Below are 14,437 nucleotides of genomic sequence, written 5' to 3'. Positions count from 1 at the left end.
AGTAGGGCAGAACCACTCGCCATAATAGTGTATTCGTAGTCGTGGGCGTTGGCACGATACGCCGTCTCATTGCGATCATAAGCGTATCATCCTGCATCCCGACAGGACGGGTTAAGTACAACGACAAATAATGAGAAGAATATGTAGTGTTTTCTGTGTTAGGAAACTGATATTTCCGATGTGGGATTGAGTTTTCCCGTGCAGAAGGAAGTTACGGAACGGGACGGAGCGCATCCCGTCCCGTTCCGTTCTGAAATCGCTTCTTTTATCGGAAAGAATAGAAAGGGTAAAATTATCATCCTCGGAACGGAAAGTTTGGGCGTGTCATTTTGCCAGGAATATTGGGATTTTTTTGGTTTATTCTTTGGGCTTTTGGTCGTTGGGTTTGGGGGCCTTGAGAGCGCCGGAGTAGATCAGTCCTCGGAGTTCGCTCTCGGTTAACTCTCTTACGCCGGCGTCCGTCGACTCTAAGTAGGCCGAAACCACCTTCGCGCTGCGAAGAGACAAATTAAAACGGTTGGATAAGTGATCCATTGCACGTAATGTAAAGTTCAATCACATGTAATGTTCTATTTTAATACAACCAAGAAGATAGAAAATGTCCAACATCTGAATTACGAGTCATGAGATGTGACATCGAAGGGGAAGGGAAACCCTTTTTTTAGAGGCAGATAAATCAAGAGTGAGACTAGAATAGAAATCTCCCCCATTTAAATTTCAACAGATGATTAGAGACATTAATATCGACCCTTTAAAAGAAACAAACCCTAGCACAATTTTCTAATGAATCCAAGATGAGGATAGAAACCCTTTAGTTTCAACAGGATTAGAAGATGCATGAACGTGAAGTGCAAATGGAAGAGATGATTTAACCCCTATCCACCCAAGTCCGTAGTTCATCAGTTTAGATAATTATAGAAAACTCATGAACCCCAGACAAATTTCAACCATAAATAATCAAGGAAAATAGGGAAAATAAGAGTTTTGATTCCTACCTGTGGCCGTTCGCCCAGGTGGCTGTTCTTCCCTTGAGAGCAATATTCCAAAGAGAAGCAGCAAAACTAGGGCTGTCCAGGATGAGCTTCCTCAGAGTCCTGCTGGAATGGAAATCTTCAAACACATGCTGCTGATCTTGAGGCCCGGCTTCTTCGTTCCTCGGGAGCGCCCCCAGAGCCGAAATCGCTGCTCGGAGGTTCTCCATATTTTCTGGATATTTTTCCTCTAGAACTGCATCGACCCCGCTGGTCATCACCTGCAATAATCCTATTTTCAGACTACATACCAGCTTCAATCCACAATTAATTTAAGTTTCTGCAAAGAACGTCGTCAAACGTCGTCGTCATCCAGTGTGAGTGATGACGCGATAACCGACTTCCATAAGAGATGTTTTCTTTCTTTCCACGAGTTTCTTTCCACAAGATCATTGTCAAGTGATACTGAAAACCTCGTCATCTTGCCGGAGGAATGAAGATGACAATGACAATTAAGCCGCCATCTCTTGTTATCTAAATGAGGTTAAGAGAAGCCATCGTCATTATCATCATCCCGGCAAGGACGAGAGATGAAGACCATGATGATTCCGTCATCGTCCTCATCATACTGGTGGGAACGAGGGAAGACGACGATCTAGGCAGTGCCATCGTCATCATGGCCGGAACGAATTGCGGGCAACACTAATACAACGCCGTTTACGCCAGTGACAGAAACCATTAATCTATAAGCCTGTACTTGAGTTATGAAGGTTAAGTACTATTAACATTGACACTAACACTACGGGACAATGATTAATAATATATTTACAAGATTAACCAATATTGGCCTAATCCAGACTCACCTCATAAATAACCTCCCTGCCGAAGTTAGACCGAAGCAGCTCGCCTGGGCACTCGGTGCATAATTCTATGAGACTCTATCAAAGATAAAGAACGATGAAGCATGTTATAGTAACCATATCAAAAAAACGTATCTTGAAATACACTTAAAATAAATTAATTCACGAGGTGCGTTTTAATAACATCAGTGCGATAAAACGCAATATCATTGAAGCATTGAAGTACCTCGGCGAGGCCGCTGTCGACAAGGAGCTGATATCTGCGCAGTGTATCGTCCTTCTTCCCACCAACCTTGGCTGATTGAGTTTTCTCATCTAAATCACTCTCTGGAGTCTCCACTGAGCCTCCATCAACAATTTCTGTTCCTTCTCCCTGTGAAATATAAAATAAAAAAAATCAAAGGCAGTTGATAAACCAAAGTAATTTTATAAAATCAAGGTCAATTAATTAAAGTACCTTTGAGCAAAGAGAAGGTAGATATAAGTCCAAGGATGCCAGGTCATCAGGGCTCAAATAACGTGGACAATGGGGATGTAGTAATTGTAATATTGGGTGCCTTCCGTTCTATCAGATCAGAACACAAACTTAAATTAAACATTATTGAACATAAGTCGCCAGGCGAGACGCATAAAGAACTTAAACTCACCTTGTCGAAAACAAGATCTTTCAATATCTTCTGAAGCTCACGTATAATGATCTGAAATTATAGAGTTCAATTAATTGTTTTCAGAGGGAAATTTTAGCAGTGACGAAAAACAAGTTGAAACGAAGAACACTTGAAAAGGAGTCGCGAACCTTCGTTAGAAGCTTCGTATCATCAACGACAGACAGAATGCATGCAAGAACCTGAAAACGAGAAAGATAGAGGCAACAAGCCAGTAAGGCTAGGACAAGAAAATAGATATAATCTCATAATGAAATTAAAGAGATATCAATAACTTGGGTTTCTCTATATCTTTCTTAAAATGTTGGATTTAATTCTTTGACGATGAAGTAATCAATCAAGTAAGAGGCACTGACTAGGCTGCCGTATGGGTCCATTGCTATTTTTCCAATGTGTTCTTTGATGCCCTTTATAATCTTCTTCCGTTCCTGCAAAAAAAATTATGAAATTTAAGTTATTACGATCTCTGAGAGTACAAAAAAAACCTGGGACAGTATCATAAGTCAAGTAGGAAGGTAAAAAAATAATGATTCTGTGATGTATCAATCACAAGCAACGAACAAGTTTCACAAAATATATTTTCATGATTCTTGGATGATGATACACAAAATAATAACAATAGGGTTTATTGAGCCCAAATAATCATTGTTATATCTTTCATTTTAACAATACTTATCAACTATTCCGGCAAAGGTTGCACCACAAACCTTAGCTTCTCCATGCTTAACGCATAAAATTCCGAGCTTTGAACCATCTTTTGTGTGAATCATCCGAACAAATAGTGAGCTTGACAGCTGCTTAATGATATCCTTTGCTGAAGACTTCAGAACAATTTGAATCAGCCAAAGACCATGAAAGGAAAAACTACAAAAGAAGGTTACCTTGTCTGCGATGCTCAAATACTCAATTATTAAAGTATGTATAATTGAATGGTCGATAATTCCTTTTTCAATAATTGGCTGAATCACCGAACTCATGTGCTGCAATACTGAGGCCTTCTTTAGGCCAAGCTTAGAAATTATATCTTGTAACCTGTTTAAAGAACAAGAAAACAAGGATTCGATGGGTGAAATGGCATGGATGGAAATCAAATATGAAAGCTAAAACAAACGTGTGCAAAATGTAAAAACTTTGAAAAGAGGAACATACAAAATACACAAACGTGATCGAAAATCCGCATTTTAAGTTAACTTTATAAAAGATGAGAAGTCATCTCACCTGCCTCCTTTGCCCAAGGTCAAGTCCCTAAATAACTGAAGCTCAGGCGAATACAGCTCCGCCAAAAGACTCTGTTTTTGAGAAGCATTTCCCAACTGATAAGCGTGTTCAACAACTGAAGGAGAAAATCAGGTTTTTAGAAAACTGTCAAACTAACACGACAAATTGCATAATATTTATATACAAAGTGTCTAAATTAAATTCATCCATTATAAAACTAAAGAGACATCTGGGAAAGTAAGCCACTTAGCCACATGACGTTAGAGAAAATAATCATAAATATTTTTATCAAGCTTCATGGATTACAGATGCAGCTTAAAGAGTTCTTTAATGAACGAATCAAGTCATAAAATGAAAAGAATTTAAGCTTACGGGAAAAGAAATCAATAGTTTGACCGAGTGCAGAGAGATTAAACTGCTTTGGTTCTCGAAGAACGGATAAGTACAGAAATCAAAAATATTCTCAGAATCAAGTCGATAAAAACTCAATATGGATGGCTACATACCAACTGAACCAACCATGTGCCGAAGGAGGGAAGAGACCTTCCCATGCAGGGAGGAAATGAAACCATCCAGCTGTTTCTTTGTAGCTGAGAAAGATTACAGATTCAGTCTTCGAATTCAATAAATTTATCTTCAGACATTAAAATAATTAAAGCATACCAGTGTCCAGCATTTTCTTGACGAGATGTACTCCATAAACATTACGGGAAAGTGTAAGAAGATGAGTGTGAAGCTCTGAAAAGACGGTTTCCTTCTCTGCTTGAGAACAGTATTTAACACACGTCTGGCCATTGGGTAAAAGAGATTATAAGCAAACGAATTATCGGAAAAATTCAAAAAAGACAATGATTATAAAAATTGATCAAGACATGCTCTAATGAAATCTTTTAAACTTGAGGCAAACATTCAATAAGAACCTTTACACAAGCTGAACCGTGATATTATATCAGGCTTCAATTGCATTTTATTAAAATCATTCCAACACATTGAATCATTGAAAAATTCCAACACATTGAATCAACCAGTAGGAAAACATGTGTTTGGGACAGCTTACTTGGAGAACACGGGAAGAAACATGAGAACTGGCAATTTCAGCCATCTTCCCAGCCATCTTCCGCAAAGCCTCACTCACTAGTCTGCAAGGGTGAAGAAATCTCAGAAGAAACAGATAAAATAAAATAAAATAAAACTACCAGAGTAAGGCCATACTTGGATCTCTCCTCTTTAGCTATATTGCGACGCCTCATTTTCTCCCAAAGTAATGCAAGCTCCTGACGTCAGAGGACGATTTCATCACATTTTGAAACCCACAACCTCAAATTTAATATCATAATTTCCTTTAGAATCGCAAATTACATACCTGTTGGAGAGTATAATGCAATTTCCTCTTCTTCTTCCTCGACTCCGCCAATTCCTACAAAAGATGAATTCTTCCTTCAACCCACTAATCAAAACCCAAAATAAAACACACCCACGATCAACCCTCGAATTCAAGGGCAAAATCAAAACAAAATAAGCAAGGGTTCGAAACCTTGGCCATCAAGCGGCGGTCTTTCTTGGAGATAACCGCATTATTATCCCCAGAAGAAGCACCCCCTTTGACATAAGAAGTTTTCTTCTCTTGTTTGAGCTTAGAAGACCCTCTCTTCACGTCCTTAGCCCCAAAAGAAGTCATCTTGGTCTTCTTCGAGCCTTGGGCCGCCTTAGAAGAAGCAGAGACTGGAATCGGCTTCTTCTGATTGGATGATTTCTTCTTCTTATCGCTATCGCCGGTCCTCCGCTCTCCATCGCGCTTCCTCTTCTTCGATACGCCGCTCTGCTCCGCCGCCATGAGAGCTTTCCTCCAACTTAGCAGTGTAAGGGGAGGGCTTTGAAAGGGTTTTACTGCCCTTGTTCAGATTATATTATTTCTTCTTCAATTAATATTATTGTCTAAGATTGTATGAACATTTTCTGCCTTTCTTCTTTTTATATTCTCCATGAAGAGTTTTTTTTTATAAATTAATTTGCGTTTTCTTGAAGCTCTGACTACACAAATAGTTTTAGTATGAACCTTATTTTTTTTTCATTTATATCCTTCATTATGAGAGCATTTTCTGACTCATTTTTGCCTTTTAATTATTCATGATGAATTTTTTCTCTAATGTAATTATCAAGTTGGGCTGAATTTCAATTGGCATTTTTTAAAAGCTCTGTGAAACAACACAAAACCCCCCACCTTGTTTGCCAAAATATTTTCTTGTATTAAGCTTATTTCATCATTTGAATCATTAATTTACTATTTTCCTAATAAGAATGTGAGTATCAAAATTTTGGGAGTATTTGTAGTAACTAGCATCCATTACAATTCAAATAATGGTTTCGCTTTAAACGCAATAATGAACTGTCTCCCTTTGGTTGTGGAATATTTTTTCCACCGTATTTCTATTTGGGGTTCCCATTTTGGGATATTTTTCTTTCATGATTCCCAAACAGTTCTCAGCAAATCCCTGCAACCAAATGATTAGAAATATTCAGAGGAGTATTTTTTGGATAGCGATAAAATTAAAGGTAAAGTAGTTCATACTTCACAAATTTTCTGTAATCTTAGTGGGTTAATTTCAATGTTCTAAATTTATCTTTATCGTCCTTCAAATGTTTATCCCAATTTTATCCCAACAACAACATTACAAATTTGAATTCAGATAACTTTGACATAGTTTAAGTGAATTGTACACCTATTAATGCATTATATCCGTCATCTAAAAAGTGTAATTTCTATTCTTATATTTTGACTTGGTTATATTTTTTTGTTTGAATTATCCTTGAATGATTTCCCAAATAATGAAAGTTAGAAACATATTATGTTACCATCAAATTGTAGTAGGTTTTAGGGGATAGCTCTAATCAAATCAAAGAGTTTGGGTTGAGGCATCTCACCTAAAATTCATTGGTGTTTTGATCATTTTTCAGAATACCTAAATTCCAAAATTAATAGACTAACCATTGATGAGCGTACTTTGATCATTTGTAGCAACATAGTCTTTCAATATATATGTATACAGCTAAAAATGGAACCATAGGGGGGGCATACTTGACCGTGGCTCCCAAGAGTGGCATATATGATGACAGCGCATATGATGCAAGGGAAACACTAGTACATAGAGGCATATTGCACAAAATAGCAAGGTAGTGGGAGCCCTTAACGCAATATCAGACACTGAATATGAGGAAATATGAGGAATTGGTTACCTCCCCAGTCGTGGGCGTCACTGCCTTGCAACATGAGTCAATGTGGAATCATTAACTTCTGACTTTCTAAACAATTTGACCATGTAAGGACGGGGGCCAGCATGAAATTGCTAGAATTCAAGACGAAACCTAACATTTTCTCAAGATGATAGTCGATCAGAGGATGAGCAGCTCCATCTTCAATCACTCCTAAGAATTATGCCACTATATTGGGCCATTAAATGATAATGTGAAGCATATGCAGATTTTGACATGCCAGTGTACTCACATGCATCTAGAGGCAAATCCTGCCATGAGAAGAATATTGTGCAAGTAAGAGAACTTATTGCATTATTAGCGAAAATGTTAGTCATTTGGTTCCCCTCAAGTAGTTGGTAATGACTACCCGTGGACCTCCCCATGGTGCCCCATGTTGTCTTTCCAAACACTTCAAAGATATTAATTTGAAAAAGGTATCTTCATGGGGCATATCATCTCATGATTGCAAGTTAAACTGTATGATGATATTAGAAATAGTTAGCACATAAAAAAGGAACGGACCATGATGTATCACCATAGCCTCTATTACGTTGTTAGTTTGAATATCAAAAAATTTGGAAAAAAGCAAAAATGGTTATCCATGTGTGGTCTCGTAGTTTGCATCTACCTCCTAAAAATCACGAGTTTGCCTTAGTTGCACTGTCCATGTTGAGTTTCAAGATCCTAATGGGCAGAGGTTGCCAAACAAGTCGCACATAGTTATAGTTTTTACAGTTGTGTCAGTGATTCCTTATGACTTGGGCTAGTAACTCACATTTAGTAGGTTAATATGTCCATATTTACCTATTTATTTGCATTAAATGATATGCATGTTATCAAACCTAAAATGATTAAATTTATTCTTCGTATGATATTTTGAATTTATAAGTATTTTGAATGATTTTTCTAATATCAAATTTTCAAAGGACATAAATTTTTAAGTCAGAATATAATATCTTATTTTATTTGGCATTACATTCAAAGAGATATCATTTTTTAAAATTCAATATATATATATATATATATATTTCTAAAAATCTTCTGAATTCATATCTACTATTTGAGTTATTGAATGACTTTTTACTTATCCAAAATTGGAGGAGAGAGAAAATTAGACGGCTTAGAATGATCCAAATTCAGATCACGACATCTAACTATCTAGAAGGATTTCCGGGCTTAATTTGTGCAGAGCTTTCTTTTTCCTGCTTTTTTCCATCCATACAGTTGAATCTATAAATAAAGGCTTGATTTTTTGTCAAAACTGTCTTTGAACTCACCTCCTTCAAGACAAACTGTTGAAAGAGAGTGAGGGTTTTGAGGATCTGTGTGTGTGAGGAAGATCAACAGAGAAGTGGAGAGGCTTGTTGGGTTCTGTGCCTTGGTTCATCCATGAAAACATGATTCCATAGATGCAGAAGCGTGTTAATTGATTCAAAATCAATATTTGAAATCAATACATTAAATGTACCTTTTTGGGGAACTTATTCCACGCATGACATGCTCTCATTGAGGTCGTTCTGAAGTCGTTCACGCGCCCCGACCTCTAGAAATATCCGCACGATCACTTGGCGCTTGGATTTCCACTTTTTCTTCTTGAGAATCATGAAGATCTTCTCACCATAAAGACACTATCCTTGGTTGAGTGGAGAAGAGAGTAGAGTGGAGAAAGGGGGGCTCTCAAATCTAGATGCCCTAGGTTCTTGAAATGAGTGCCCCTTCTCTATTTATATTTTACTTAAGTTTTTCGAAAAAACCTTACAAAGTAAAATATATCCACTAATGCCCTTGTGACCTTATGCGTGTGACCCTCTAGGCCCATGTATCATTCTAGTTAATAACTTTAGTGGCCTAATAACAATTACGACCCCGCTACGCGGGCGACCGGTTGCCCGCGTGGAATCTCGAGCAACCGTTTGCCCACGTATTATCGTTTCTTTTGGGTTCAGTTCTTTTTTAGAAAAAAAACCGCGTTGGAGAAGATGTCCGAGGAGGAGGAACCGCGTTGGAGAAGAAGAAGACCATCGATCGGGAAAGTTAAAAAGACCATTCTCTAAAACCCCAAGGGAGTGGCCGTGGTTCAGCATTGACCTCCAAGGGAGTTCGCCGGAGAGAGGTGGCCGGGGAGTGGCCGGGATGGCCCAGGGGTGGCCGGGATGTTGTCATTTCATGAATGGCTAGTCCCCGCGGCCGCCCTTATCGCCATTCTCTAGAACCCCGCAGGTGTGCCCCAAATCACCAGATTGGCGGAGTTTTAGCTGGTATTCCCTCGTCATTTCATGAATGGGTAGTCAGATTGTCCTATATATAAACCAGAATTTCTTCTTGTTCTTCTTGTTCTTCAAGGCAGACTGCGGTGGCGAGATGAATACGGAAATTGGGGCTGAATGAAACGGGAATGGCGACGGCGGAGCAAATTTAGCTGATTGTAATTCCTCAGCGACTAGGGACCCCCGCGGCCTCCCTTGTCGACATCCCTTGCAATATTCAGGTTTTCCCTCCTCAATCTTGTTATTTTGCTTCGATTCGATTGTTGATTTCTTCGTTTTTTTGCTCAGTTTCTGTGTTTGAAGACGAGAATGAGGCGCTGGAGGCTGTGAGCGGCCTCCCCACCATCAGTAATAAATAATCTTCATCTTTGTTCTTCGCAGAAATCTCTAGTTTCCTTCCTGAATCATTTTTTTTCCAATGATTTATGACGCTGAATGCATTGAAACGACGATGAGATGCATTGTTGTGAGTCGCTTAGTTTCTCTTCGATGTTTTCCTCTTCACACAGGTGAGTATACCGATTTGAAATTGGGTTTGTGGTTTGATTTCTAGCTTGGGCGGTTGTGTTTCTTCGAGAACCGGTCTCGGAGGAGAAGCTGAAGAACATCTAGCAGCATGTTGTTCATCAGGTGACTGAACTAGAAGCTCCTTCATGGACCTTTAATGGAGGCTGCGAAACGGAAAATGTTCTAAATTGGGGTTAGTCTGGGCATGCCCTCAATGCAGGGGGCGGCGCCGTCCCCAATTCCATGAAAGCCGTCAAGGAGATCGTCGCCTCGATGCTTCTGCTCAAGCCGGGGGAGGACGGCGATAGGCTACCGGCCCTGGCGACGCCACAGCTAGAACACTTCAGTAGATCCAGTCGGATCCGTCCAAGGCCTGCAGTTCTGGCAACAAATCCGCCGACGAAACATGCAACCATTCCTCCACTGGTGACGAAGACGACGACAAGAAGGAGATCTCTGCGCCGCGGTCGGAGAGCCGGCCGGCGAAGAGGAGGACGAAGGTGAGCTTCACCCAGATTGAGATTATGAATTAAAGATTGAATCTTTGAACTCAGCTTGCTGATCTAATGTGTTTATAACATGCAATTATGCATTATGGATCATGATTATGTGTATTGAATTATGTGAAATAATGCATGCTATCATTGATCTTATGAATTTTACATAGTGATTTTATGATTGAATTGCAGGCTGACTGGACACCCGATCTGCACAAGTAGTTTGTGGAGGCGGTCGAGCAGCTCAGAATCGATCTGGCAATCCCATCCAAGATCTTGGAGCTGCTGACAGTGGAAGGGTTGACTCGGCACAACGTGGCTAGCCACTTGCAGCTTGACTTCTTCTTTAATGATTGCATGCATGTGTTTGGTGACTTATGTAATTTATTGGTCTTTGATGATTGCAGAAGTATCGAATGCGGAAGAGGCATGCGCTTCCGAAGGACGAAGGCAATTGAGTAACAGATCACTCTCACCGTGTACGGTGTGAAACCAGTTTGAATTTTGTGTTGAATCAAACCCATGTAAATATGATACTGTACACCGTCATGTGGTCATATGTCCGTTCGTAATTTTGGATTCTCCATTATCAGGACGAAGCTTCGTAGATTTTTGGGTTGAGTAATTTTGCCAGCCTTGAGAACATTGATCGAATGTAAACTAGACAATATGACCTTCAAATGGTAATATGCTCAGTACTGGATAATTTGTTCGAAGAGATGCCGTAGACAGGTATCAAGAGATTAGTGGAGGAGGAAGCACGAGGAGCACACGTCGGTGCCCATACGAAAAGCAGAATAAGATACGTTTTGAATGTCTTCGTCAAATTCTCCTTGCGTGGTATGCAAGTTCTTAAGGAGAAAATACGTGACGGGATGCGTGATTGTGCCCTTTTTCCCTCAGGAAGACATGGCACGGTTTAAAGACAGAGATGGAGATTGAGAGATTGAGAGAGAGTTTAAAGATAGAGATTGAGAGAGAGTTTAAAGATGGAGATGGAGCCCATATATTTCATCTCATCAACATCCAAACATATTGAACCAATAACATATTGATCAATTTTACACCCAAGTACGACCCAAAATATAATCATCTACAGGTGCATCTAGGCCACCAATGCGCTGGCGGCGTCGCCGGTCGAAGACAGCCCGGAAGGATTCGTGTTGGCGCGAGTGTGGTCGGGAAAGAGGGATTTATTCATCTTTATGTTGACTCCACTTCGCTCCATCTCACCAGCCGAATCATCTGGCTTGTGTGGATTGGATTCTGCAGCGGGAAATCATGCTCAATATAATAAAAAAAATTTAGGGAAGGAAAGCAAGGGAGAGAGAGCAGACCAGGTTATACCCTACGCCCGGGCCAGTGACCAACGTGCAAGCATACTTTCTTTTCAGCCTAATCAAAAACCCTTTTTTTTCAGCCTGGAACAAATGACATGCACTAAAGTTTAGACAACGCAACATAAATATGAATGAGATAGAAATAGATTAAAAGAGAGAGATAGAGAGAGATGAGTCACCTGAGCAGCCCACATAACACATATATGGAGAGAGTGTGTTTAAAGATAAAGGTAGAGAGAGATGAGTAACTTGCTCAATCTTTCTGGCTTCAAGCTGTAAATAGAAGGATAAGATGGATTCATTCTAGGAATTCAGAATATTAATGCAAATAAGACGGATGCGGAGATAGGAAAATAACAGAGATTACCTCTATCTATTCGGCGGAGTTGAACGGAATGCAATCAAGTTTTTACACGTCCTGGCATTGTGCCCTTGCTCGCCACAGCTGGAGCACGAGACACCCCTCCGCTTATTTTTACTTCGCATCTGCTGTGCCATGCTTTTGTAGCGCTTGTTCCCTACCTTTGGTCGTCCTTTGCAGCGAGCGGTCAACAGATTCCTAACAAAGTCTTCCTCCATATCAGATAATGCACGGTGTGATGTCTGTATGTGGCTTTCAATAGTTTCCCCTAAAACAGTCATTGATGCCTTGTATAGGTGGAATGTGCTCTCGGTTCCAATTGCTCGTCGTAAAACAGGCTTCGTCATGGCCGTTAGTTCAGAGAGTCGTTGATCTTCGGACATACCTTCTGAGTTGGGTCACGTAGCCAATGCAGTATCGATGAAGACTGACTGATTGTCCACTGTTTCGCAGATTTTTTTCCAGCGACGATTAAACATTGACACAAGACATGAAAAAATGTTATTGAGGCGAAAACAACACAGCATGTGTCTGCATACAATACCGAGCCAAATCGCCTTCCTACAGGAGCATGTACTTTGCTCAATCGTGCCAATGGATAGCCGGATAACACGAAACTTCTGTGGGAAATCTTTATGACTGACCAGGAAATATCCCTCATCTTTGGAAGCATCTACAACACATGTATATGAAAGGGACATGCCTGATTCGGCTTTGAGAAGAACCTGGGCATAATTTGTCAGCGTATGAAGGGCGTCATTAATTAGAGGGTCTATTGATGCAGGGGCAAACTTGGTGGAGAGGCTAGCTTGGGACAACTTATCTCGCGATCGTGTTTCGACAGCTTCAAACCCATCAATAATGCGCATTAGGGACGAATTCGACAATAACGCAGATTTGATCTGCCCGTTGACCATCTCCTGGCGTTGCATAGAAGACACACCTGCGACGAAGTTGTTATGGGTGTAGGCAAATGCCCACTGCTTCTTTTTTGCCTCGAGAGCTCGAAGACACGATTCTGCCGCTTGCCATTTTGTCTTCAATGTCGAAAATTCCATCTCGAATACGTCAATTTCTTCAATGGAGCCAACCCTCCAGAATTCATTCATGAATTCGCTAAGATTGGCCCTCAAAGAGCCAGCTAGAGCACGTGTGATGTTCTGGGAAATGTGGAAGCGGCACAGTAGATGGATTGCGTTGGGCCAAATGACCTTAATAGCTCGGGCCAGTTCCATATCGCCATCGGTAAACAGGACGATGGGATCGCGATTTGTGTAGTATCGAAATTGCTGAAGCGCCCACGAGTAAGAATCAAACTGCTCATTAGACAAGAGACATCCAACACTCAATACTGTAATCTGTGGTTATCGATCACTGTGAACAACGGCAGCGGCATGCCAAACATCGTTGAACTGCACATACTTCTCTTTGCCATTAGGTGAAATCCAGAAAACTCGTTCTAGGCGAAGAGTGTCATCGTTCAATTGGAAATTGAAGGACCAGCCGTGTTTGGACTTCTCCTTCAATAATTTGACGAAGTCGTTAGTCTCGCGAGATTTGACAGAGGACTTCAGTAACAAATTCTGAACATCTCTTAGAGTCCACGTAACCGCCACATCTGGGAAATGCTCCTGCTCTATCAATGTCTCGATTTGAGAGCAACTGAGCATGCCAATTTCATTTAACTCTAGCATTTTTTATCGCACTTTGTCCGGAATGAAGCGATTTTGCGGCATTTGAGCCAACTCAGCTACAGTAAAAAGGTCGTGATTGTGATGGTTGTTCATTTGATACACTTCGTAGACGCCCGATGCTTGAATCCTCCGCAGCTTAATTACGAATGGACATTGACATTTCAATGTCCGCTTCTCTCTTTGGAACTCTATAGGAACGGATGACTGCTTCGGTAATGCCTGACCACCGTGAAAACAAAGAAATCTAATGAATTGCAACTGTTTTGAACTCTTCTGTCCAAGGGGGCAGTTGGCGTACGTGGTACACTTCTCACGTGCTTCATCGAGTGTTTCAAAGATATCTCCAACGCATACTTCTCCGGTACATGTAACATCAGTAGACGATGCAGGCCAATCACGAGCAATCGATGATTCAACTATGGGAGCAACATCTAATACTCCCGTGCCAGGACTTGCATCTCCTGATGTCGTAGCAACCCCAGCCTCAGCCCCCTTCATGCTGTAATGTTATATAGTCAACCGTAATCATGTTGGCCTAAGATTGTAGCCCCATTCCAACAAATTATTACGTTCCACATATACATTCTTCTACTTGAAAGAAAGGCGAGCAGGTTAAAGATACGAAGGTAGGGAAATCAAATTTGCAATTCTACTTTGGGAATCTTCCAGTGAGAGAGATCGATTTCGGATTAGTTCATTTGAAGGTATGGTGAAATCCACCATGACCACCAATCTTCAAGAAATGGGGTTCCTGTAAAATCTTTGGTGTAAGTTAGGATGAAGCAGGCAGGATGGACAGCGCCTG

The 14,437-nt window shown here is 40.5% G+C and overlaps 2 protein-coding genes across 3 annotated transcripts; both read right to left on the bottom strand.

Annotated features, from left to right (window-relative positions):
• Positions 1-260: 260 nt before the first annotated feature.
• PUM24 (pumilio 24) lies at positions 261-5,596 on the bottom strand. Of its 2 annotated transcripts, XM_078589000.1 has the most exons (17): positions 5,249-5,596; positions 5,078-5,131; positions 4,927-4,988; positions 4,772-4,853; positions 4,378-4,501; positions 4,221-4,304; positions 3,715-3,829; positions 3,378-3,528; positions 3,204-3,317; positions 2,853-2,924; positions 2,628-2,678; positions 2,479-2,529; positions 2,289-2,396; positions 2,058-2,204; positions 1,835-1,909; positions 996-1,252; positions 261-493 (listed from the first exon to the last, which is right to left on the bottom strand). In XM_078589000.1, exons 1-17 carry the CDS (start codon positions 5,546-5,548, stop codon positions 358-360), a joined length of 1,983 nt encoding a protein of 660 aa, XP_078445126.1. In that variant the 5' UTR covers positions 5,549-5,596; the 3' UTR covers positions 261-357. The 2 variants fall into 2 exon arrangements, with proteins under 2 accessions (XP_078445126.1, XP_078445125.1); XM_078588999.1 differs by having other exon boundaries at positions 3,204-3,528.
• A 6,694-nt stretch (positions 5,597-12,290) lies between these two features.
• On the bottom strand, positions 12,291-13,632 carry LOC144714209 (protein FAR1-RELATED SEQUENCE 11-like). Its single transcript, XM_078588911.1, has 3 exons — positions 13,342-13,632; positions 12,478-13,254; positions 12,291-12,380 (listed from the first exon to the last, which is right to left on the bottom strand). Exons 1-3 carry the CDS (start codon positions 13,630-13,632, stop codon positions 12,291-12,293), a joined length of 1,158 nt encoding a protein of 385 aa, XP_078445037.1.
• Between the last annotated feature and the right edge of the window lie 805 nt (positions 13,633-14,437).

The sequence above is a fragment of the Wolffia australiana genome, chromosome 17, assembly GCF_029677425.1.
Source record: "Wolffia australiana isolate 7733 chromosome 17, ASM2967742v1".
NCBI lineage: Eukaryota > Viridiplantae > Streptophyta > Magnoliopsida > Alismatales > Araceae > Wolffia > Wolffia australiana.
This window is presented reverse-complemented; position numbering and strand designations above follow the sequence as displayed.